The sequence below is a fragment of the Hordeum vulgare genome, chromosome 7H (genome assembly GCF_904849725.1).
Source record: "Hordeum vulgare subsp. vulgare chromosome 7H, MorexV3_pseudomolecules_assembly, whole genome shotgun sequence".
NCBI classification, from domain to species: Eukaryota; Viridiplantae; Streptophyta; class Magnoliopsida; order Poales; family Poaceae; genus Hordeum; species Hordeum vulgare.
In genome coordinates this window covers 419,841,476-419,866,704 of record NC_058524.1, presented here as the reverse complement: position 1 = coordinate 419,866,704, position 25,229 = coordinate 419,841,476, and the positions used below count along the sequence as shown (strand labels likewise).

At 43.8% G+C, this 25,229-nt stretch overlaps 1 protein-coding gene across 2 annotated transcripts; it reads right to left on the bottom strand.

The window, feature by feature from the left end:
• Nucleotides 1–22,358: 22,358 nt before the first annotated feature.
• LOC123407095 lies at nucleotides 22,359–24,880 on the bottom strand. 2 transcript variants are annotated; one of them, XM_045100137.1, is made up of 6 exons: nucleotides 24,453–24,880; nucleotides 24,199–24,301; nucleotides 23,429–23,484; nucleotides 23,100–23,264; nucleotides 22,813–22,926; nucleotides 22,359–22,662 (listed from the first exon to the last, which is right to left on the bottom strand). In XM_045100137.1, exons 1-6 carry the CDS (start codon nucleotides 24,819–24,821, stop codon nucleotides 22,561–22,563), a joined length of 909 nt encoding a protein of 302 aa, XP_044956072.1. In that variant the 5' UTR covers nucleotides 24,822–24,880; the 3' UTR covers nucleotides 22,359–22,560. The 2 variants fall into 2 exon arrangements, with proteins under 2 accessions (XP_044956072.1, XP_044956074.1); XM_045100139.1 differs by having other exon boundaries at nucleotides 24,223–24,301.
• Nucleotides 24,881–25,229: the final 349 nt, after the last annotated feature.

Below are 25,229 nucleotides of genomic sequence, written 5' to 3'. Positions count from 1 at the left end.
AGATCGTCGTCATCGTCATCACCAACCTTCCTTCATCGCTAATTCCATGATGCTCTTCACCGTTCGTGAGTAATCTCATCGTAGGCTTGCTGGACGATGATGGGTTGGATGAGATCTATGTTTTGACGGGGATTGATCCCTAGTATCCACTATGTTCTGAGATTGATGTTGCTACTACTTTGCCATGCTTAATGCTTGTCACTAGGGCCCGAGTGCCATGATTTCATATCTGAACCTATTATGTTCTCATCATATATGTGTGTTCTTGATACTATCTTACAAGTTGTACTCACCTACTATGTGTTATGACCCGGCAACCCCGGAGTGACAATAGCCGGAACCACTCCCGGAGATGACCATAGTATGAGGAGTTCATGTATTCACTAAGTGCTAATGCTTTGTTCCGGTTCTCTATTAAAAGGAGAACCTTAATATCACATAGTTTCCATTTGGACCCCGCTGCCATGGGAGGGATGGACAATAGATGTCATGCAAGTTCTTTTCCCTAAGCACGTATGACTACATACGGAATACATGACTACATTACATTGACGAACTGGAGCTAGTTACATATCTCTCCGTGTTATAACTGTTGCATGATGAATGTCATCCGGCATAATTATCCATCACCGATCCAATGCCTACGAGTCTTTTCCTACTGGTTCTTGCTATGTTACTTTGCCTCTACTGTTGTCACTGCTGCTACTGTTACTCTGTCGCTACTACTGTCACTGCTACTGTTACCGCTGCTACAGTTACTATCACACTACTTTGCTACTGATACTTTGCTGCAGATACTAAGTCTTTCAGGTGTGGTTGAATTGACAACTCAACTGTTAATACTCGAGAATATTTTTTGGCTTCCCCTTGTGTCGAATCAACAAATTTGGGTTGAATACTCTACCCTCGAAAACTGTTGCGATCCCCTATACTTGTGGGTTATCATCGATCGACATGCTTGTGTACGTATATGTTTATAATTGTTTAATTAGTGTTTTTGTAGATTATATGTATGTGATTAATTGTTTAGGGTTAGTGTTTTGTAGATTATTTAGGGTTAGTGTTTTGTAGATTATTGCTTAATTAGTGTTTTGTATAATATTTGGTGAATTTAGGGTTAGGTAGGTTAGTAGTGTTAAATATGTTAATTAGTGTTAATTAGTTAGTTTAGGGCCTTTTAGTTTAATTAGTAGATTAAATAGGTTATTTGTAGATTAGGTAGATGCTTAATTAGTAGATTAGGTTATTTATGTTATTTTTTTGTTACGTAAATTTGTGATGAAATCTTTAAAAGTTCTTATATTTTGGAACGGAGGTAGTACAAGTTTATAAAAGTTTATTAAATAGTAAGACATACGATGCCCGGCCCGCATCCTCGTCGTCGACTCGGTAGCGGCCACCTACTTGATAGGTGATACGTCCATTTTGCATCATGCTTTCATGTTGATATTTATCGCTTTATGGACTGTTATTATACTTTGTGGTACCATACTTATGCCTTTTCTGTCTTATTTTGCATGGTTTATTTGAAGAGGGAGAATACCGGCAGCTGGAATTCTGGACTTGAAAAGGACCAAGTCAGAGTCCTCTATTCTGCGCAACTCCAAATGCCTTGAAAATCAACGTGGAATTTTTTGGGAATATATAAAAAATATTGGGCGAAAGAAGTGCCAGAGGGGAGCTGCCAGGGGCCCACAAGCCTGGTGGTCGTGGCCTACCTCCCTGGCCGCGGCAACAGGGCTTGTGGGCACCTTGGTGGCCCACTGGCCCCCCTCTTTTGCTATCTGAAGGGTTTCGTCAAGAAAAAAATCAGGGCGGAGCTTTTTCGTGGATTCTCCGCCGCCACGAGGCGGAACTTGAGCAGAACCAATCTAGAGCTCCAGCAGGACGATCCTGCCGGGGAAACTTCACTCCCGGTGGGGGAAATCGTCGCCATCGTCATCACCAACACTCCTCTCATCGGAGGGGACTCGTCTCCATCAACATCTTCATCAGCACCATCTCATCTCCAAACCCTAGTTCATCTCTTGTAACCAATCTCCGTCTCGCAATTCCGATTGGTACTTGTAAGGTTGCTAGTAGTGTTGATTACTCTTTGTAGTTGATGCTAGTTGGATTACTTGGTGGAAGAGTTTATGTTCAGATCATTGATGCTACTCATTACACCTCTGATCATGATTATGATTATGCTTTGTGAGTAGTTAGTTTTGTTCCTGTGGACATGGATAAATCTTGCTATTAATAGTCATGTGAATTTGGTAGTCGATCGGTATTTTGATATGTTGTATGTTGTCTTTTCCTCTAGTGGTGTTATGTGAACGTCGACTACATAACACTTCACCATATTTGGGCCTAGAGGAAGGCATTGGGGAGTAGTAAGTAGATGATGGGTTGCTAGAGTGACAGAAGCTTAAACCCTAGTCTATGCGTTGCTTCGTAAGGGGCTAATTTGGATCCACTAGTTTAATGTATGGTTAGACGTTGTCTTAATTCTTCTTTCGTAGTTGCGGATGCTTGCGAGAGCGGTAAGTGGGATGCTTGTCCAAGTAAGGGCAGTACCCAAGCGCCGGTCCACCCACATATCAAACTATCAAAGTAACGAACGCGAATCATATGAACATGATGAAACTAGCATGACAGAATTCCCGTGTGTCCTCGGGAGCGTTTTTCCTCCTATAAGACTTTGTTCAGGCTTGTCCCTTGCTACAAAAGGGATTGGGCCACTTTGATGCACCTTTGCTACTCTTGTTACTTGTTACTTTTCACTTGCCACGTTTCACCTCACTACGCCATCACTTGTTACCGCTACTTTCAATGCTTGCAGTTATTACCTTGATGAAAACCAATTATCAGAGCCTTCTGCTCCTCGTTGGGTTCGAAACTCTTACTTATCGAAAGTACTAAGATTGATCCCTAATACTTGTGGGTCATCAAGACTCTTTTCTAGCACCGTTGTCGGTGAGTGAAGCGCCTTTGGTAAGTGGAATTTGGTAAGGAAACATTTATATACTGTGCTGAAATTTATTGTCACTTGTCACTATGAAATTGTTCCTTCGAGGAATTTGTTCGGGGTATCTTCACCACGAACGGAGGCACGAGGAGTTGATCCTCAACCTAAGGTACCTACTGAAAATATCTTTTATGAAATTCCTTCGGGTATGCTTGAGAAACTGCTGGCTAATCCTTTTACAGGAGATGGATCATCACATTCAGACTTGCAACTAATCTATGTAGATGAAGTTTGTGGTTTATTTAAGCTTGCAGGTTTGCCCGAGGATGAGGTAAAGAAGAAAGTCTTTCCTTTATCTTTGAAGGATAAGGCGTTGACATGGTATAGGCTATGTGATGATACTCGATCATGGGACTGCAATCTGTTGAAATTGGAATTTCATCAAAAGTTTTATCCTATGCATTTAGTACATCGTGATCGGAATTATATTTATAACTTTTGGCCTCGTGACAGGGAAAGCATAGCTCAAGCTTGGGGGAGGCTTAAATCAATGTTATATTCATGCCCCAATCATGAGCTCTCGAGAGAAATTATCACTCAAAACTTTTATGCTCGGCTTTCTCATGAAGATCGTACCATGCTTGACACTTCTTGTACCGGTTCTTTTATGAAGAAGGATATTGACCACAAGTGGAATTTATTGGAAAGAATCAAACGTAACTCTGAAGATTGGGAGTTTGAAGAAGGTAAGGAGTCAGGTATGAATTTCCAGTTTGATTGTGTTAAATCTTTTGTTGAAACAAACACTTCTAGAGATTTTAGCGCTAAGTATGGACTTGACTCTGAGATAGTAGCTTCTCTATGTGAATCGTTTGCTCCTCATATTGATCTTACCAAAGAGAAGTGGTTTAAGTATCATCCTCCTGTAGAAGTCAACATAGTTAAACCCAATCTAGTTGAAGAGAAAGTCATTGCCTATAATGATCCTATTGTTCCTTGTGCTTACACTCAGAAACCACCTTACCCTGCTAGGAAAAAGGATTATTCTAAAGCTCCAACTGTGATACGTAGGGGTTACATTAGACCACTTTCACCCCCTGGGGAAATTAGAGTTGAACCTAGTGTTGCTATTATCAAAGATCTCTTAGCTGAAGACATAGATGGGCATGTTATCAAATTCTATGAGGACTCCGCTAGAATTGCTAAACCTCACGCGAAAGACAAATACGGACCTGTAGTTGGCCTGCCCGTTGTTTTTGTCAAGATAGGAGATCATTGTTATAATGGTTTATGTGATATGGGTGCTAGTGTTAGTGCAATACCCCGGTCCCTATATGATGAAATCAAAGATGAGATTGCACCTGTTGAGTTAGAACCCATTGATGTCATTATTACGCTAGCTAATAGAGACACTATCTGTCCTGTGGGAATTGTGAGAGACGTAGATGTCCTGTGTGGTAAGACGAAGTATCCTACTGATTTCCTCGTCCTTGCTACTCCACACAAGATAGCTTTTGTCCCATCATATTTGGCAGACCCTTTCTCAACACTGTCAATGCTCATATTGATTGCATTAAACTGACTGTCACACTTAGTTTCGAGGGTGTGTCTCATGAATTTAACTTCTCCAAGTTTGGAAGACAACCCCATGAAAAAGAGTCGTCTGGTAGGGATGAAATCATTGCTCTTGCCTCTATTACCGTGCCTCCTACGGATCCTTTAGAGCAATATCTGCTTGAGCATGAAAATGATATGCATATGGATGAAAGAGATGAGATAGATAAAATTGTTTTAGAAAAATATCCTATTCTTAAGAATAATCTGCCTGTTGAACTGCTTGGGGATCCTCCCCCACCAAAGGGTGATCCTGTGTTCGAGCTAAAACAGTTACCAGATACTCTTAAGTATGCCTATCTTGATGAGAAGGAGATATATCCTATTATTATTAGTGCTCACCTCTCGAATCACGAAGAGAAGAAGTTATTAAAAACTTTGAGGAAGCACCGTGCTGCTATTGGATATACTCTTGATGATCTTAAGGGTATTAGTCCCACTCTATGTCAGCACAAGATTAAAACCGATCCTAATTCTAAGCCAGTTGATGATCATCAACGGAGATTAAATCCTAGGATGAAAGAGGTCATGAGAAAAGAAATATTAAAGCTTCTGGAAGCAGGAATCACTTATCCTGTTGCTCATAGTGATTGGGTAAGTCCAGTGCATTGCGTACCCAAGAAGGGAGGTATCACCGTCGTTCCTAATGATAAGAATGAACTAATCCCACAGAGGATTATTATTGGCTATAGGATGGTGATAGACTTCCGGAAACTGAACATGGCAACCAGAAAAGACCATTATCATTTGTCGTTTATCGACCAAATGCTAGAAAGGCTATCTAAACACACACACTTTTGCTTTCTAGACGGTTATTCAGGTTTCTCGCAAATACCTGTTGCACAATCTGATCAGGAGAAAACCACTTTCACCTGCCCTTTCGGTACATTTGCTTATAGACGTATGCCTTTTGGCTTATGCAATGCACCTGCCACCTTTCAAAGATGTATGATGCCTATATTCTCTGACTTTTGTGAAAAGATTGTTGAGGTTTTCATGGATGATTTCTCCGTTTACGGTTCTTCCTTTGAGGATTGTCTCAGCAACCTTGATCGAGTCTTACAGAGATGCAACGATACCAACCTCGTCTTGAACTGGGAGAAGTGCCACTTCATGGTTAATGAAGGCATCCTCTTAGGACACAAAATCTCTGAGAAAGGCATTGAAGTTTATAAGGCTAAGGTTGATGCAATTGAGAAAATGCCTTGCCCCACAGATATCAGAGGTATACGAAGCTTCCTAGGTCATGCTGGTTTCTATAGAAGGTTCATTAAAGACTTCTCTAAGATTTCTAGGCCTCTTACCAACCTCTTGCAGAAGGATGTTCCTTTTGTTTTTGATGACGATTATGAGGAAGCTTTCGAAATACTTAAGAAGGCCTTGATAACCGCACCTATTGTTCAACCACCTGATTGGAACTTGCCCTTTGAAATCATGTGCGACGCTAGTGATCATGTTGTTGGTGCTGTTATAGGACAAAGAGTTGACAAGAAGTTGAATGTTATTCACTACGCTAGTAAAACTCTAGACAGTGCCCAAAGAAACTATGCTACTACGGAGAAGGAATTTTTAGCAGTCGTGTTTGCATGTGAAAAGTTCAGATCTTATATAGTTGACTCCAAAGTCACTATTCACTCTGATCATGCTGCTATTAAGTACCTTATGGAGAAGAAGGACGCTAAGCCTAGGCTAATCACATGGGTTCTCCTGCTACAGGAATTTGATCTGCACGTTGTTGACCAAAAGGTTGCTCATAACCCTGTAGCAGATAACTTGTCCAGGGTAGAGAATGTCCTTGATGACCAACGACCTATTGATGACAGTTTTCCTGATGAGCAATTGAATGTCATCTGCACTTCACATAGTGCACCGTGGTATGCTGATTACGCAAACTATATCGTACCCAAATACATACCACCCAGTTTCACCTACCAGCAAAAGAAGAAATTCTTCTTTGATTTGAGACACTACTTTTGGGATGATCCTCACCTTTATAAGGAAGGAGTAGATGGTGTTATTAGACGTTGTGTGCCTGAACATGAACAGGGACAGATCCTGCAGAAGTGTCATTCCGAAGCCTATGGAGGACACCATGCTGGAGATAGAACTGCTCATAAGGTATTGCAATCAGGTTTCTATTGGCCCACTCTCTTCAAGGATGCCCATAAGTTTGTCTTGTCTTGTGACGAATGCCAAAGAATAGGGAACATCAATAAGCGTCAGGAAATGCCTATGAACTATTCACTTGTCATTGAACCATTTGATGTCTGGGGCTTTGATTATATGGGACCCTTCCCGAGTTCCAATGGGTACACTCACATCTTAGTTGATGTGGATTACGTCACTAAGTGGGAAGAAGCTATCCCCACTAGAAATGCTGATCACCACACCTCTATTAAGATGCTTAAAGAAGTCATCTTCCCAAGATTTGGAGTCCCTAGATATCTGATGACTGATGGCGGTTCACACTTCATTCATGGTGTTTTCCGCAAGATGCTCACTAAGTATGATGTCAACCATAGAGTTGCATCTCCTTATCATCCTCAGTCTAGTGGTCAAGTGGAGTTGAGTAATAGGGAGATCAAATTGATCTTACAAAAGACTGTCAATAGATCTCGAAAGAATTGGTCTAGCAAACTTGACGATGCACTATGGGCTTATAGGACTGCTTATAAGAATCCCATGGGCATGTCGCCGTATAAAATGGTTTACGGTAAGGCCTGTCATTTACCTCTTGAGCTAGAACACAAAGCTTATTGGGCAATCAAAGAGCTCAACTTCGATTTCAAACTTGCCGGTGAGAAGCGGTTGTTTGATATCAGCTCATTAGATGAATGGAGGGCCCAGGCATATGAGAATGCCAAGTTGTTCAAGGAAAAGGTTAAGAGATGGCACGATAAAAGAATACAAAAACGTGAGTTCAATGTAGGTGATTATGTCCTGCTATACAATTCTCGCTTAAGATTCTTCGCAGGCAAGTTTCCCTCTAAATGGGAAGGTCCCTACGTTGTCGAGGAAGTATATTGTTCCGGTGCCATCAAAACCAATAACATGGAAGGTAATTTTCCGAGAGTGGTAAATGGGCAAAGAATCAAGCATTATATCTCTGGTACTCCCATAAATGTTGAGACCAATATCATCAATATCATAACTCCAGAGGAGTACATAAGGGATGTTTATCAGCCTGTTTCAGACTCTAAAACGAAGAGGTATGTGTTTTGGTAAGTAATTGGACTCCAAAACTTTTCCAGTAGGAAATTTTCTCCGTTTTGGAATTTATGGAAAAATAGAAAAATAAAAAGCAGTCCGGAGAGCGCACGAGGCGGCCACAAGCTTGGTCGCCGCGGCCTACCCCCCTGGCCGCGGCGACAGGGCTTGTGGGCACCTCGTGTGGCTCCCGGACTCTGCTTTCTTGCAGAGCACAACTTCTGGTCCAGAAAAAATCATTATATATACGCCCGAGGGTTTTGATCTCCGTATCGCGCAGTTTTCCTGTGATTTCGTTTCGAGCCCGTTGTCTGCCGCAGATTTAGAGCAAAAATGTCTGAGGAATCTGTTGGGGAGAATAATATCCCTCAAGTTCATGAAGTAGATGCTGATCTAAAAAGAGTATAAGTCACGGAAGCCAGGGACAAAGCTAAGGAGAAAACCCAAGCTAGGGAGGAAGTTCAACCTATATTCAACATTGAAGACGTTGAAGGAGTGGATTTTCTCCAACCCTTCCTCCACGTGTTGTCTCCATCCTTGATTGAACTCTTGAGGTTTTGTCAAACAACTCGTGCTCGCAATATTTCCCTTTCTCGTGAAGTTGTTTTACTGGAGAACCATGTCGCAGATCTCCAAGGTATAAATCAAAGATTGATTGCTCTCTTGGAATCAAAGGCAAAGACTCCACCACCATCACCACCAAAGGAAGACAACTAAGCATTGGTATGGGCAACTCCCTTGGCTTATGCCAAGCTTGGGGGAGTTGCCCTGGTATCGTATCACCCTTATATCTTTTGCTTTTACCTTTGTTTTAGTTCTTTCATTTTCAGTTTTTACTTTCTTCTCTTAGTGGGATAAGTCTTTAGTGTTTAGTTTGAGTCTTTTGCCTTGTGTCTCCCCCGATGTATTCGAGCTTGCGAGCTATATAATAAAGAGTATATTAGTCAAGGGCTTTGTTTTGTGTCGTGATCAAAAGTATGAAAGGAACGATAGCATGAAAGATCATGAGATGATCTTGTGGAAAGTGATAGCTTCGCATATAACAAGTATGATGATTGAAACTTGTTGAGAATAGACCAACATAGACCCCAGACATTGTTGCAATTAATAAGAAGTAATAAGGAAAGAGAGGTTCACATATAAATATATCATCTTAGACACTTTCTATAATTGTGAGCACTCACCAAACTATTACATGCTTAGAAGTAGATGCTGGACAAGGAAGACAACATAATGAATTGTGTTTTCTTGATTCCAAACAATGTTATATGATTAGAGATCCCTTAGCATGTGACGATTGCTTCCACCTCATATTAGCCAAAACTCCCGCACCAAGTAGAGATACTACTTGTGCATCCATAAACCTTCAAACCAGTTTTGTCGTGAGTGTCCACCATACCTACCTATGGATTGAGTAAGATCCCTCAAGTAAGTTGACATCGGTGCAAGCAATAAAAATGGCTCTCTAATATGTATGATCTATTAGTGTGTGGAAAATAAGCTTTATACGAACCTGTGATGAGGAAGACATAAAAGCGACAGACTGCATAATAAAGTTATTTATCACAGGAGGCAATATAAAGTGACGTTCCTCCGCACTAAGAGGACACGCATCCAAACCTCAAAAGCGCATGACAACCTCTGCTTCCCTCTGCGAAGGGCCTATCTTGTACCTTCACTTTTTGCCCTTGAAAGAGTCATGGTGATCTTCACCAATTCCTTTTTTTGCCTTTATCTTGGTGAACGTCATATGCTAGGGAAAGATCTATATTCATATATCAACTTGGAGATGAGTACTTATGCTTTATTATTGTTGACTTTACCATTGAGGTAAATGGTTGGGAGGCAAAATTATAAGCCCCTATCTTTCTCTGTGTCCAACTGAAACTTTGATACCATGAGTACCACGTGAGTTGTAACAATTGTGGAAAACAAAAGAGATGATTGAGTATGTGGATTTTCTTTACAAGCTCTTATTTGACTCTTTCTGATGATATGATAAATTGCAATTTCATCAATGACTATGGACTGTTGTTGGCTACTTCTCGGTAAGGTTTTTGTTTCATACTTTGCTTTGTAAAGGAATTGTTACTTTCCCATAAGAATCTTTATGATGTATTGGTGTTCTATGTGTGATCATGATGCCCTCATGTTCGTATTATGTTTTATAGACACCTTCATCCCTAAACATGTGGACATGTTTATGGATCTTTGTTTTCGCTTGAGGACAAGCGAGGCCTAAGCTTGGGGGAGTTGATACGTCCATTTTGTATCATGCTTTCATGTTGATATTTATCGCTTTATGGACTATTATTATACTTTGTGATACCATACTTATGCCTTTTCTCTCTTATTTTTGCAAGGTTTATTTGAAGAGGGAGAATACTGGCAGCTCGAATTCTGGACTTGAAAATGAGCAAGTCCGAGTCCTCTATTCTGTGCAACTCCAAATGCCCTGAAAATCAACGTCGAATTTTTTGGGAATATATAGAAAATATTGGGCAAAAGAAATGCCACAGGGGAGCTGCTAGGGGCCCACAAGCCTGGTGGCTGCGGCCTACCCCCCTGGCCGCGGCAACAGGGCTTGTGGGCACCCTGGTGGCCCACTGGCCCCCCTCTTTTGCTAAATGAACGGTTTCGTCCGGAAAAAAATCAGGGCGGAGCTTTTTCGTGGATTCTCCGCCGCCACGAGCCGAAACTTGAGCAGAACCAATCTAGAGCTCCGGCAGGACGATCGTGCCGAGGAAACTTCCCTCCCGGAGGGGGAAATCGTCGCCATCGTCATCACCAACACTCCTCTCATCGGAGGGGACTCGTCTCCATCAACAGCTTCATCAGCACCATCTCATCTCCAAACCCTAGTTCATCTCTTGTAACCAATCTCCGTCTCGCGATTCCGATTGGTACTTGTAAGGTTGCTAGTAGTGTTGTTTACTCATTGTAGTTGATGCTGGTTGGATTACTTGGTGGAAGAGTTTATGTTCAGATCCTTGATGCTACTCATTACACCTCTGATCATGATTATGATTATGCTTTGTGAGTAGTTACTTTTTTCCAGAGGACATGGGATAAGTCTTGCTATTAATAGTCATGTGAATTTGGTATTCGTTCGGTATTTTGATATGTTGTATGTTGTCTTTTCCTCTAGTGGTGTTATGTGAACGTCGACTACATAACACTTCACCATATTTGGGCCTAGAGGAAGGCATTGGAGAGTAGTAATTAGATGATGGGTTGCTAGAGTGACAGAAGCTTAAACCCCAGTCTATGTGTTGCTTCGTAAGGGGCTGATTTGGATCCACTAGTTTGATGCTATGGTTAGACGTTGTCTTACTTCTTCTTTCGTAGTTGCGGATGATTGCAAGAGGGGTTAATCATAAGTGGGATGCTTGTCCAAGTAAGGGCAGTGCCCAAGAGCCGGTCCACCCACATAGCAAACTATCAAAGTAACAAACGTGAATCATGTGAACATGATGAAACTAGCATGACAGAAATTCCCGTGTGTCCTCGGGAGCGTTTTTCCTCCTATAAGACTTTGTTCAGGCTTGTCCCTTGCTACAAAAGGGATTGGGCCACTTTGCAGCATCGTTGCTACTCTTGTTACTTGTTACTTTTCACTTGCTAAGTTTCACCTCACTACACCATCACTTGTTACCGCTACTTTCAGTGCTTGCAGTTATTACCTTGCTAAAAACCATTTATGAGAGCCTTCTGCTCCTCGTTGGGTTCGACACTCTTACTTATAGAAAGGACTACGATTGATCCCCTATACTTTTGGGTCATCAATAGGCTCCAGCATGTGTGGGACTGGGCTCCGCCGGGCTGGCACTGGGAGGAGTTACCTTCTAGGGGCGCGGCTTGGTGAGGAACCAGGCTCCCGTCGTCGACTCGGAGCTTCTTTGGTGGCGGTCGTGGGGGGGACTTTTGGTGCCTAGGTTGCCGGCCCCCGAGGAGGACGTACATCGCCGTGTCAGGGAGGAGGACGAGCACGTGCGTCGGTACATGGAGGCGTTGGATGCCAGGTTCTCCAGTACCTGGCAGGTTCTTCAGGGATCTCACCCGAGCTATGATCTGGTGATGGTCCCTGCTCTTTGGGTGTCCACCGCCCGCGCCTCAGTACAGCGACGGCTCTTTGTTGGTTGATCAGTTATATATTATTCGATGTATTACTGTATTCGAGAGATCTATTATTTATGTATTCCAGATTATATATTCGATAATATTAAGTGGATTATTCGATGATGCATTAATTAAGTGGATTATTCGATGATGTTTAATTAATTTGTAGATACTATGGATCCAATACACGGCAAAAACGAACATCAGGAAGACGTGATGGATGGTGTCATCCGCGGGGATGATATTTTAGTTTGCGATGTCGATGTCACCAATCAGTTTCTGAATGAGTCCGGCAAGGGAGACGAATCTCTCAACACACGAGGTAGAAGCTCTGGTGAGGTAGACGCCCCCGCCTAGGGCGAGGGAGGAATCGACGGCTCCGATGAGGAAGAAACCGACGAGGGAGAAGCCGACCGCTCCGGCGAGGTGCATATATATATTAATAAATTAATCTTGTGATGTCTATATACGTATATTAACGCTCTTTCTTTTAGCCCTCCGGATCGAGCAAATCTTCAGTAAGGACGAAATGAGGCCCAACCAAGAAGCTGGATGGCGGTGAGAGATACAGGATTGAAACAGTCTCAAATGTCGGGCAACCAATTGCTCCCACAGATGTAAAGCATAAGTTTGTGAAGGCATGCGGAGTTGTTGTTAGGGACCACATCCCTATCACCACTCGAGAATGGATTAAGCCAAGGGAGGAAGGAGTCTCATATGTCGGCACAGCAGCCCAAGAAAACCTTTGGAGAAAGCTCATGCTTCATTTCACCCTGCCGGCACGAGAGGTAGATCCAGATGAGGAGGAGCCAAATGAGGAGGAAATGAATAGGCGAAAAGAGGACCTAGAGAAAAAAGTCAAGGAGTGGGCTCTTAAGAAGATGGCCGATCTATTCAGGGGCTGGAAAAAAAAGATTGCACCAGGATTTTATCTTGAAAGATAAGACTTCAGATTTCGATCACGGCTATGAGAAGATTAAAGACTACTCGCGCGAATTTGTGGCGTACAAGAAATCGGAGGACGCCTTATAAAGTCTGCAACAAATAAGACGAATGCACGTAAGAAGAAGTACCACCATATTATGGAGCCTGGTGGCTACGGCGCTAAGATGGCTAAGTGGGAAGAACTTGAGGCATCATTTTTGGACAAAAATATCACTTGAGGGCCCTTAAAATGGCTCGAACAGGCAAGAAACTGGTTTTACGGTCATGGGGGCTTGTTGGACCAGAAGGGAAGGCAATATATAACCAAAGACACAAAGATAATACCCTACCCATCGAGGAGATTAGACGTGCAATACAAGATGTTGAAGAGGGATGGTTCTTACCCGATAGAGAGAACGACGAGCTCACACGCGCCCTTGGGAATAAGGAAGACAAAGGGCGAGCACGAGGCTTACCAGGCTACCCGCCATGGATTCTTGCATTCTCCGAGGAAAGGAAGAGATTTCCCGATAGAAGCCATCAAAGGAGAAAGGAAAAGGAGGTACGTGATAAAGCGGCTGAGGCAGACCGGCTGCATAATTTAGAAGAAGCAGTAAAGCGGCTGCAGCAGGATCAAATCGACAGACAACAAGGTAGCGGCCAATCTCAGCGGCTCATGAAAGAAGCTGCATCGAATCGGAAAAGCAGTGTTGCTTCCACGCAGCTCCATGATGAGGGTGATGATGCACTAACGACGGATCCTCCTCGTCGCTACCCAGTGGATGATATCGCAGAGAGCACACCTTGTCAGCTAAAGGTGAAACTTGCTAACTTAAGGTTGACGGTGGCGGTCGGCATGGCCATACCAATTGGATGTAATTCAACTTGGCATTGCTCTCCGGTTCCACAAGGGTACGCTGTCGTCGCGGTGGATGAAGTGATGAAAGATTATGAGGAGCTGAAGCTCGACCACCCTGCAAGTGAAGATAGGGATTTGACTCAACTTGGAGAAGTCAAGAAACAAACCGTTGTATGGCTAAAAGAGGACATCTTCCTTCCAAATTGGACGCCAAGGCCACCGACTCCTCATAGCAGCAATCCTTCTTCGCCTCCACCTCACCAGTCTCCAGCGCAATCGTCATCTTCGCCGCCTCACCAATCTCCAGCGCAACTGTCGTCTTCGCCGCCTCACCAGTCTCCAGCGCAGCCATCTCCACCGCCCCGTCAGCCGTCTCCATCCATTGAGGATCAGAGCAAAAAGCGGAAACGTACCCCCGCTAGTAGTGGCGGCAGAAAGGGGATCCGATCACCAAAACATAAGTTGTCGCCCCTCCCAAAAGTACCTCATAAGAATATGGTGAAGAGACCTTGGGACTATACTGGAGAGGACAATATTAAGAGGGCAGACGCCCATCATGAACAGTGGAAGGCTCACGTGGCTAACAAGAATAAACCGAAAGAGCCACAGTACCCGGTCACCCCAGAAGATCACGCCACATGCATGAAAATGCTGAAAAAACTTGCAAATCCCCCGCCACCGTTGCCAGCAGACTATGAACGCTCTATTATCAAGTCGGCTCAGGCAAAAAAGCAGCGGTTGAAGAGTAGTACGTCCAGCGGGAAATCAGTTGCCCAGCTCAGACAACAGGAAACCAATCGTGCCCCCCGCTCAAAGTGTATTCCGATACAAATGTGTGCTCGAGCGGAGCTGCGGTCCAGTAGAGGAATGATGAAACAGCTGACATCGTTCCGGAATCTCTTGCACGATACGGAGAAGCAGCCAAGGCTCAAGGCATGTCTATTGATGAGTACTTAAACCATTTGGAGGTATTCACTGACGTAGAATACACGTACCGGTACGGGCGTCCTCTGGTCAAACCTGAGTTAGTCAATGAGCTACCAACAAAAATGCGAAGATTGCATGACTGGTACATGCAAGCATGTGCTAAACAGAAAAACTGGATCTACGTTGCATATGAAGACGAGCATTCCGGGACTGGACGAGGCGTGATTATGATTGAATTCGACGAATTATTTCAGTTATACAAACAAGACGCCCTCGACAAATCTATCATCAGTTGTCTATTGTTTGTAAGTATTATTAATTTATGTCATCAAGTCTTACTCAGCTCATTTTTGCATGTATAATCTTACTCATCACTATATTAATTTTGCAGAATGAAGATTATCGAATGCAAAAGAGGACAAATCTATGACACTGGGTTCATTGACCCACATCACCAAAGTGTCAAAACGAATCCCCGCGAGACAGAGAATAATTTGGTACAAGGGTTAAGGTTTTGCAGTACCAAAAGGGAAATACTATTTCCTTACAACTTCAAGTGAGTGTTACTATACACACATTCTATTTTCGCTTACTCGATGTTATTATAAGTGTACGTATAATTGACTCGTTATGCGCGCGCAGGTTCCACTTTATTTTGTTAATCATTGTACCTGACGAGGGGCAAGTAATAGTCATGGACCCGAAACGCACATCCCTCGTTGAATGGACGAACATGCAGGAATGCCTCCAGAGGTAATTTCAATCATTATGGCACTATATCGGCAACTTCTCATTCATTTCCTGGTAGCAAGGAATTAATATAGAACTCGTTTATTCATTTCCTTTTCTTGGCAGGGCTTGGAAACGGTTCACCGCCAAGGCTCGAGGTGATTGGAAGCCAGAGCTTACATTTAAACAAATAGATGTAAGTAACTACTAGCTAGATCCGCGCATCTCTTTATTCTAGTTTCAATACCATTATAATTCTTGATTATGTTTTTGATTGAACTCTGTTCTCGTAAAGTGCTTGAGGCAGGAACACGGGAACAATTTATGTGGATACTATGTTTGCGAGTTCATTCGCCAGACGACCCATCAAAAGGGCAAAACCCGGGACATCAAAAAAATTGAAGTACGATAAACAATACTCACAGCTTTATTTTATTACGTGAATTGTGTTTGGTTTCATTGATATATATATTGACCCATTCTTTAAATTAGATCGAACGGTTGAGGAACGGTCTTCTACCACAGGAACGTGTACGAGCAATTCAAGAGGAAATTGCTAGATTCTTTGATGCAGAGGTCCTAGATGTCAAGGGAGAATACTATTGCCATTCGGTGGAAAAGATATGAAATGGTATAGTGTAAAAAAGATGCATATATGTGAATGTAACTCGTGTCTACATTTTTTAAATATGTTCGACAAAGCACGATGGATGAGATGGTGTAACATATTCGTGACGATGTGCAATATAGTTGTTCCTTTATTGTTGTGTATGTACCATCCAATTTAGTGCAAAACAAAAATTAAAAAATGTCCAAAACAAATAAATGGGAAAATAGGGGACAGCAAAATAGCCCCATCCAATTTAGTGTAAAACCCTAAACCCAAAAATTGCTCAAGAAAAACAGCGAAGAAATAGCCCCGGTTCGTATAGTTCGTAATACGAACCGGGACTAATACCCCCCCCCCTCGCTCCCAGCCCCACCACGTGGAAGGCCATTAGCCCCGGTTCGCGAACCGGGCCAGCATTAGTCCCGGTTCGCCAACCAAACCGGGGCTAAAGACCCTTTTTCTACTAGTGCTAGAGAGTGTATTGCATGCACTTCTTAGTAGCAGCATGGATGGTCTCGTTGTGAGGTGCAACCAGCCCGCTGCTTGTATTAGCAGTCAGGTCCGACTGGTGCACCGGTGCCACGTCGGGGTGGTCCGCCGTGCCACATGCAACCTGAACCGAAGTCAGCCCAGTGTGCAACGATGCTACCGGGCAATTTTTCTGTTTTGACCTATAGAGCAAAGAAAATCCAGAATTTATCTTATTTAAAAAAATCTCAATCTAACCTCTTTTTCTGACGCCAACATCCCTGGCGCCTGGTTTGCATGCGAGATGCCAAGGTCCCTGGCGTTTGGTACGGAGTGGCATGACCGGCTGACCCGCTAAGTTTATGACGTGGCATGGTACCAAACGCCAAGGGCCCTGACGTCTGGTCTAGGACCGGACGCCAAGGACCCTGACGTCTGGTACCAAACGCCGAGGGCCCTGGCGCCTAGATGGCGTGGCACACATTATCAAAAAAAAATTTGTGTGATCTGCTACCAAACGCCAGGGACCTTGGCGGTCGACGCCAAGGTCCCTGGCGTTTGGTACCATGCCACGTCATAACTTAACAGGTCATCCGGTCACCACGTTAGAAACTTACCAGACGCCAGAGACCTTGGCGTCTCCCATGCAAACCAGACGCCAGAGATGTTGGCGTCATGAAAAGAGGTTAGATCAGGAATTCTTTTGAAAGTGAGGTCAAATCTGAATTTGTTTAGCCTTATAGGTCAAAACAGAAAAATTGGACACCGTCCGCAATGGCGTTGACAGCTGTGGTGTAGCCTGTGCATAGCGTGTTTGATGACGATGTGTTCAATGTTGCACTTGTGGCGAACATTCGAGACATCCGCGTAATGCAGAATTTTCTCGTAACCTCGCGGCGAGCTCAATGCCTCGTGGTGTCTGTGGTGTAAAGTTAAACGGGGTCACCGCCAAAAGCATAGAACTAGTCTTCGATTTACCATTAGAGACAACACTCGAGAGTTCTCGTCGCTGCACATGAGTCACATGAGTGTCATTCGTAGGAGCAGAACTGGAAGAAGGTTTGTTGGAGGGTGTTTGATCATATTTATCCGTATGTGGTTTTGGTGATTGATGACAATCCCTATGGACTAACGGTTGCCTTAAGTTATATTCGAAGGATTTGTCCATAGACACTTCTTGGAGTCCATATGTTGGTTTCAAGGAGTTTATATGATGACCAAGGTGGTATTCAAGGTGTGTTTTCATGGGTTTGCGTCAAGAGGAAGATCTCATCCAACCTATGAAGGATGACATCAAGTGGTGATCGTCATCAAGATTGTGGTGTGAAAGTTCAAGTGGAGCATCATGAAGATATCATACTTGAAGCTTGTCGTCCATTGTGGTGGCAATGGACTTGTGAAGATGTGCTGAAGAGTGGCTCACCCATAGTGAGTATGGGGGGCAATCAACTAGTCTTCATCAAACCAACGCAATCAAGAAAGTTGGTCCATCTTGAAGAAGCCAAGATCATCGTCATCTAGCTCAAGAGGACTAGGTGCAAGGTATAGGTTTGCCCTTGATAGGTTTTTCTATTTTAGGATAGATTGTCATACTCTCAAGGGGGCTCTTAAGTGGGTAGCTTGATCGTATCGTTCGTTGAGAACTTAAACCATTTGCATCCTTGCATCATATTTCTTGGTTCTTGTTTGGTGTTTCTCTTTGTGAGTTTTAGAGCTTATGGTCATCTTCATGACAAATTCGAGTTCATTGAAAACGGAGTCCATATGCGTCTTCTATGATCTTTTTTATGTTGGAAGTGTTTGCCGGTTCTTCATTCATAGAGGTCTCACATCTCTATATCATTGACATTTTCATAACTGCCCCTTCTTAAGATATTGCTTTTGCTGTTTGGATAGCACTTTTCGTCCTCAATCCAACAAGCTTGTGTTTGCTCGATTTGAAGCTCGTATGCGAAAGTTATGGCAGTTTCAGTGGCCATGGGTAGTAGTTTTTTACTACCGCTCTATGGCGGTAGTGCCGTCCGATACTACCGGGTTGGACTTTGGCACAACCGCAGCCTCAGTGGAGGTAGGCATGGAAGTAATTTTTTTACTTTTGTGGCAGTTGGATCTACCGTGTGGTAGTACCGCTCCTAGCAGCGGTAGTACGGCTTTCCTCGGGCTGAGAGTGGGGGTAACGGTTGGATTCTTTCCCCCACTATATAAAGAGGGTCTTCTTCCCCAATGGTTCTTATCCGTTGAGCTCGTGTTCTTCCCCCATTGTTCACCTTCTTCGAGCTTGCTAACTCTCAATTCCTCCAATGACTCTTGCTCTTTTTTGAGGGAAAAGAGAGAGGAGATCTAGATCCACATTTCCACCAATCACTTTCTACTCTAAGTGAGGGGAACCCGTTGGAACTAGTTCTTGGAGTTCTTGGTGTTCTTCTTTTTTCTTCCTCTCATTTTTCACCATAGCATTAGTTATTGTGGTGGGATTTGGGAGTGAATGACTTGGGCACTTCGTGTGCCCTTTGCCATTACTTATGGTGCATAGGTTTGAGCTCTTCACAGTGATACATGGAAGTGAAGTTTGAGAAGCTTATTATCCTTTGGTACTTGGTATCCTAGAGATTGTTCTTCGTGGATGCTTTGGCGTCCTAGAAGCTTGATGATGCCTCGGAGCTCAGTCATCGTGGTGTAAAGCTCTGGGCAAGTGTCGGCGTCTTCAATTAATTTGTGGAGATTGCCCCGAGCATTTGTGGTCACCTCAAAGCCATATTCCATTGTGGTGAAGCTTCGTGGTGTTGTTGGGAGCCTCCAATTAAGTTGTGGAGATTGCCCCAACCTTGTTTGTACGGGTTTGGTGATCGCCTTCAAGGGTCTCTTAATGGAATCACGACATCTTGCATTGTGCGAGGGCGTGAGGAGATTACGATGACCTTGGTGGCATCTTGGGAGCATTGTGCCTCCACACCGCTCCTAATGGAGATTAGCATCCGCAAGCGTGTGAACTTCGGGATACATCGTCGTCTCCGTGTGCCTTGGTTATCTCTCATCCAAGCTCTTTACTTATGTACTTTACTTTGTGATAGCCATATTGTTTCTTGTTGTATATCTTGCTATCACTTAGTTGTTCATCTTGCTTAGCATAATTTGTTGGTGCACATAGGTGAGACTAGTTGTTTTAGGTTTGTGCTTGACAAATTAAACGTTAGTTTTATTCCGCATTTGTTCAAGCCTAAAACATAATTATTTTAAAGTGCCTATTCACCCTCCCCCCTCCCCTCCCTCTAGGCGACATCCACGTTCTTTCAGAGGGATTTCCGGTGTGCTCCAAGGTATCCATCTCGTCGTCATTTTCCTTCGCGCCGTCATCATCGTCGGCATCATCAATCTTGCGTCTCCAAATGAACGGGACAAAGTCTGTATCCGGAACGTAGCCTGCGGGTTCCCTCCTGAAGGTGAATGCATAGGCTTTGAGTTTAACCACCACGTCCGTCGAAATAAGTGGCCCCGAATCATCCTTGTCCTTTGACAAAATCTGAGTATTGGACATGGCCACCAGAATATGGACAATACCACGGCGTTGCAGGCTAATAAGGTCAACATCCAACGTCTTGCCCATCAAAGTGCCTACTGCCCATAACCCCAAAAAGTGACGAACAGTATGGGGAACACCCTCAGCGTGGAGCCAGGCTTGTTGAAGTTCAAGTTTATGCGGGATGTCCTGAGATTTCCATGCAGAGACAGTCATTTGAGCATTAACTGAAGGCACGTTCATCTGAATCCCATCAACCCTGTCTAGGTCCTCAAAAGAAGGAAAGCTAACAAGGTAAGCATCTGACCCATATTGAATAGCCTTCCACTTCCATTGTGTGTGTACCGGGCATCTTCTCGCAATCTGACTCTCAACAACATTAGCAGGCACCATCATGCCACTAACCTGAACACATGCGACAGGTGACTTTGTCGGTGTCAAGTGATCCTTGACAACACAATCTCGTAGCTGGGTGAAGTAAGTCTCCTCTGCATCGACTCCTGAAAAAAAGCATTGGGCCTAGCGAGTTTAAGAACTGGACATCGCAACGCTGGATGGGCGACCTTGTCACAAAAATAACAATAATGCTGCATCGTACAATCCTTTGTTGCATGCGTATCAACAGCACACTTCCAGCAACGTACCCCTTTCTTGGCCTTGACCTTGGTTGTAGAGGATTCCACGTGCACATCAGTCACTGATGCCATCGTCGATGGGACATCGACAGTGGGTAACCCTTGTGGCATCTGCATCGCATGAGAGCTTTGTGGCGGCATCAAATATTGCACGTATTACCCGTTCTGATAGGGTTGCATGTGTTGTTGCAGTATGGGCTGATGCGTGAACTGCTGCTGAAATTGTTACCGAACCGGGATGTGCTGCGGAGGGTGATGAAAACCATGTTGCCTAGCTAGCTCCACGCCTCCACCAGCAAACTGCTGCTGCACCAGCTTCTTCTTCTTCTTTCGTTTTTGAGCCGTCTGTGCCACAGCTCCCCCCAGATGGAACTGCGGAGGGACGGACACCCCGGTTGGCGGACCTCCATACACGGGACGGGAGGTTGCCCGCCTGCGACGGTCATGCCATACGGGGAGATGTACTGCCCTCCATGGCCATAACCAGGGGGTCGTTGTTGTGTCGGACCATAGTTGAAGACCGGCGCCGAACCCAGCTGCTGATGTGATGGGCCGGAGTAGCCCGGCACCTGAACCGGAGGGCTCGGAGGAGCGGGAGTCGCCCGAACGACCGGAGGGGCTCGCGGATTTGGCCCTCCTGTGGCTGCGGCCCCGTGCGCCGTTGGAGGAACGGTCGCCATGGGGCGCTGAAGCGCCTCCGAGTAGGAGCGAGCAACCCCCGCGAAAGGAGTCCGCGGCGTGTGTAGAGGCACGGAGGCGATCAATGTGGCAGCGGCAGGCAAAGAAGCCAAGTACGGCGCGATGACTCCAGCGAAAGCGAGCCTCGCGCCTGCAATAGCTCAAATTTGGCCGGCCCAGTGGAGCGACGCGCTCCCCCGCTCCGCGTGGTTCGCTCGTTTCAACTATTGACTTTGAAAAAACAGAAAAATCTAATTATGTAAAAAAATCATAAAAAATCGAAAAAATTAAGAGTCTAAAATGGTTCACGAATTTTGAAATAGTTCATTTAAATTTTAGAAAAGTCCATCGAATTTGAAAAAAAATCACTGATTTTGATAAAAGTTTATCGATTTTGATAAAAACACGCTTTTGAAAAACATTGAACGAATTTAAAAAAAAAATCACCAATTTTGAAAAAAAATCATCAATTTTGGAAAAAAAATCATATTATTTGAAAAGAGTTCATCAAATTTGAAAACAAAAGTTCATCGGTTTTGAAAAACAGTTTATCAAATTTGAAAAGAGTTCGTCAAATCAAAAAAAATCACCGGTTTTGAAGAACAGTTCATCGAATTCGAAAAGAGTTCATCAAATTTGAAAAATAGTTCACCAGTTTTGAAAATCAGTTCATCAAATTTGAAAAAAGTTCACTGATTTTGCAAAAAAATCATCGAATTTGAAAGAAGTTCATCATTTAAAAAACTAAGAAATTCGATGAACTCTTTTCAAATAGTTGAACCAGTCAAAGAAATAAAAGAATAGGAAAAAAAGAAAAAAAGAGAATGAAAGAATAAAACAAAGAAATGTTTTTAACTTATCAGAAGCTGCTTCGTGGTGGGATGGTTGCGTGACAATGTCTCTATGGTGGAGGTTCAAGGTCCGAATAGAATTCGCCAAAGCGAGCTGCTGTTTAGAGAAGCCTTCCCAGATCGCACGCATATGTTTGCTTAGAAAAGCCCAGGAATATGATGACTACGTAAATTTCAAGATGATATGTCAACTTGGTCTTTCGAAAGTGGTCATAGGGATAGGATGTAAGCGAAATGAGTGTATGCGCGTGTATATGAGCGTCTGTACTGTGTTCAGAAAAAAAGCTATTGCTTCACAAACAAACGTAGAAATACAAGAGGTGATGTCACATGAATGGTATTTGTAGCCTAGACTCTAAATGATTTCGTTTCGATGCACAGTAACTTCCACAAATTACCGTGAGCTGCCATTTCCTTTTACATGTATAGCCTGACTAGATGTTGTTACCATAGCAACCAAAAGGACGCCGTTCTAGTAATCGTTATGGGGCTTCAGATTAGGATAATCCGCTAGAAGCTTTTCTTCAGAAAGAACGTCATTCTCATCTTGAGGAGTCCATAAAACATGAACGCCCTAAGAAAGCAGGCACAAATAGGAATTTATTATTATCAGCGAAGTTAGAAAAAAAATGGCATGCATAACTTTGGCGCTCACTGATTTCAATTATACAACCGGCGGCATTTGTGTGAATTATGAAAAAAGATAGGGAAGCATTTCGCATACCTGAATTTCTCTTGCAGGTATAGAGTTGAGTTTTTCTACTACTGCTTCCAGATCTGCGGGTCTTGTGATTTTTGGGAACTTCAGTGCTCCCTTAGCAGCAACTAGGATGGTTACCTGAATGAATTGGAAATCATTTCAAAAAGTCATTATACAAACATTAAACTTCACTTTTGTGACAAAAGAATACCAGATCATCGAAAGAATTATGTTAAAGTAGTTGGCGTCGAAAAGGAAGAATTGAAGGCCCTTTTTCTGGAAACAGTTTACTGCGGATGAAGTTAGCGTACCACTATATATTCGTTTCTGGAGCCATCCAACTTTTTGGAGTACTCTTTCGTCCGCTTGATTCCCTCCAAGTTATAAAGTGTTTCTTCGTCAAATTTGCTCCTCTCCTTGATAGAAAGTTTATCGAAATGTGCCTCCCAGGTTTCCGCTCCATTTTTCACATTAACCTAAAGCAAATCAAACAGCAAGATTACAGGATTCGATCAGTTCAAATATAGGAGGCTGCATACGAAATCCTAGTGGTCATCTTAAAGGAGAAGAACCATCCCCTTTCCGGAAAAAAAAAAATCTAGCCCAGTAGATGAGTTATATAGTACGACACATTTCTTACTGATAAGCTTGAAAATACGCAGCAATCCCTGTGACGGCTCAAGGAACATATGGTCTCTGCATAAGGAAAACAGGATAAACAAGTCAGTACAGATGAACGGTTAATACCGGCCATAAATCTCTATACAAGATGTAGTGACAGTAAAAACATCTGATACCCAAGGTAAACGGTTTGTATATCCGTAGTGCGCCTGTATCCGGAGTGGTTACAGTCACACTCAGTCATGCGAATAAGAAGGCCAGATTTGCTATATGCTAATATAAACATGTGATAATTCTTGTCTTGAACACCACTCGTATCCAAACATGCAAAAGGAATATATATGCTCTTACATATTTGTCGAGTTGCCTGCAACCTATGGCCTATCTATTTATTCAAAAAATGCAAATTCAGATCTATCTATTTATTCAGAAACCACTTAAAAACAGCATTCAAGACAGAGTTTCCCCTTGACTTCTACTCTAAGATAGACTGATAGAGCAATATCTCGTTGTCCAACCTGGCTTTCCACGTTTCTTCTATATATACTATATGTGTTTTTTCCATATATGTTGAAATCATTGAACATTGTTTTCAACGAGAGGCTGAACTTGACAGCTGAATCAAAAAAAAAAAGTTTGAACATCAAAAGACACCAGTTAACCAGTGCAGAGCTTCAAAGCTAACGACGAACTGAAACTATTGCATAAGCAGACTTGGAAGTCAATACATAGGAATCATCTACACCAAGTATCCGGAGCCCCAAATACTCTACCTAGAAATCACATTACCGGTCAACATGAATTTATACGAACGCTTGTTGGAAGCCTGTACTCTGTCTGCAATCTCGTTCAGTTCCTTCTGAAACGGTTTCGCCCAGCCGAGCAAGGCAACCTGAAATCATGAACCAAGAGCAACCTGAAATCGTTACGACCTCCATTGACTTGCATTAACCACGACCAGTGAGTTCCCGCTTCCCGGTGGTAAACTAAATTAAGAGAGGTAAACTGCAGCGCTGGATTGAAGGAGATCGGGAGAACCTTACCTGGAGCTTAACCACGGTGGTGCTGGGGCGTTCGTAGTAGTACCAGACGGCGGCGACCAGCGAAACGAGGCCGACGAGCACCGCCCGGAACACCCCCTCCGAGCTGCCGCCGTCGTCGTCGTCGTCCTTGGCCGCGCGGCGACGCGACGGCGCGCCGATCGATATGTGGCTCGACGAGTCGTAGAACGTATACGACTTGGAGGAGGACGACGAATCGTCGGGCTCGGAAGAGGAGGAGGAGCGCCCGCCCATGACGCCGCCGGACGCGGCGAGGGCGACCTGCGGGATGAGCGCGAGCGCGACGACGGCCGCGAGTAGCAGGGCGAGGGCGAGCGGGACCCAGCGGCCGGCACAGCCGGCGGTCGCCATTGGGAGGCGGAGGCGAGGGCTTGGCTAGCGAGCGAGAGGTCTGGAAATTGATGGAATCGCTGCTGCTCGGTAATGTTGGCCGGCCCTAAAAATAGGACCCTCCTCGGACTCTGCTACGAGTTTCGTGGAAGGCGCCTCGAACTCTCTCTGTTACTCCAACATCTGAATTTCTTGGAAAGTACGTACTCCTAGAACTCAGTCTATCTTAGCATGTAAGTCTCCGACATGGTACTAAAATGGAACGTGGAGTTGTAAGTCGTAATCGTGTTCAATGTCGGCGTGTGTTCAATGTCGGACGGCATTGTTTCTTGTTTTCCTAAAAGGAAACTATGTCTTCCGACGTGATCATGTATGCGTGCGTGTTTAATTTTACTCTGTCTAAACTAAAGGATTGGCCAACTTGTATCG

What these genes read in the sequence shown, in the direction of transcription:
- LOC123407095 (XM_045100137.1), bottom strand. Translation starts at nt 24,821, where the DNA reads ATGGCGACCGCCGGCTGTGCCGGCCGCTGGGTCCCGCTCGCCCTCGCC. An exon ending in GCGTATTTTCAAGCTTATCA is followed by an intron (nt 23,265 to 23,428) that starts GTAAGAAATGTG and finishes GATTTGCTTTAG; the next exon opens with GTTAATGTGAAAAATGGAGC. An exon ending in TACCTGCAAGAGAAATTCAG is followed by an intron (nt 22,663 to 22,812) that starts GTATGCGAAATG and finishes CTGCTTTCTTAG; the next exon opens with GGCGTTCATGTTTTATGGAC.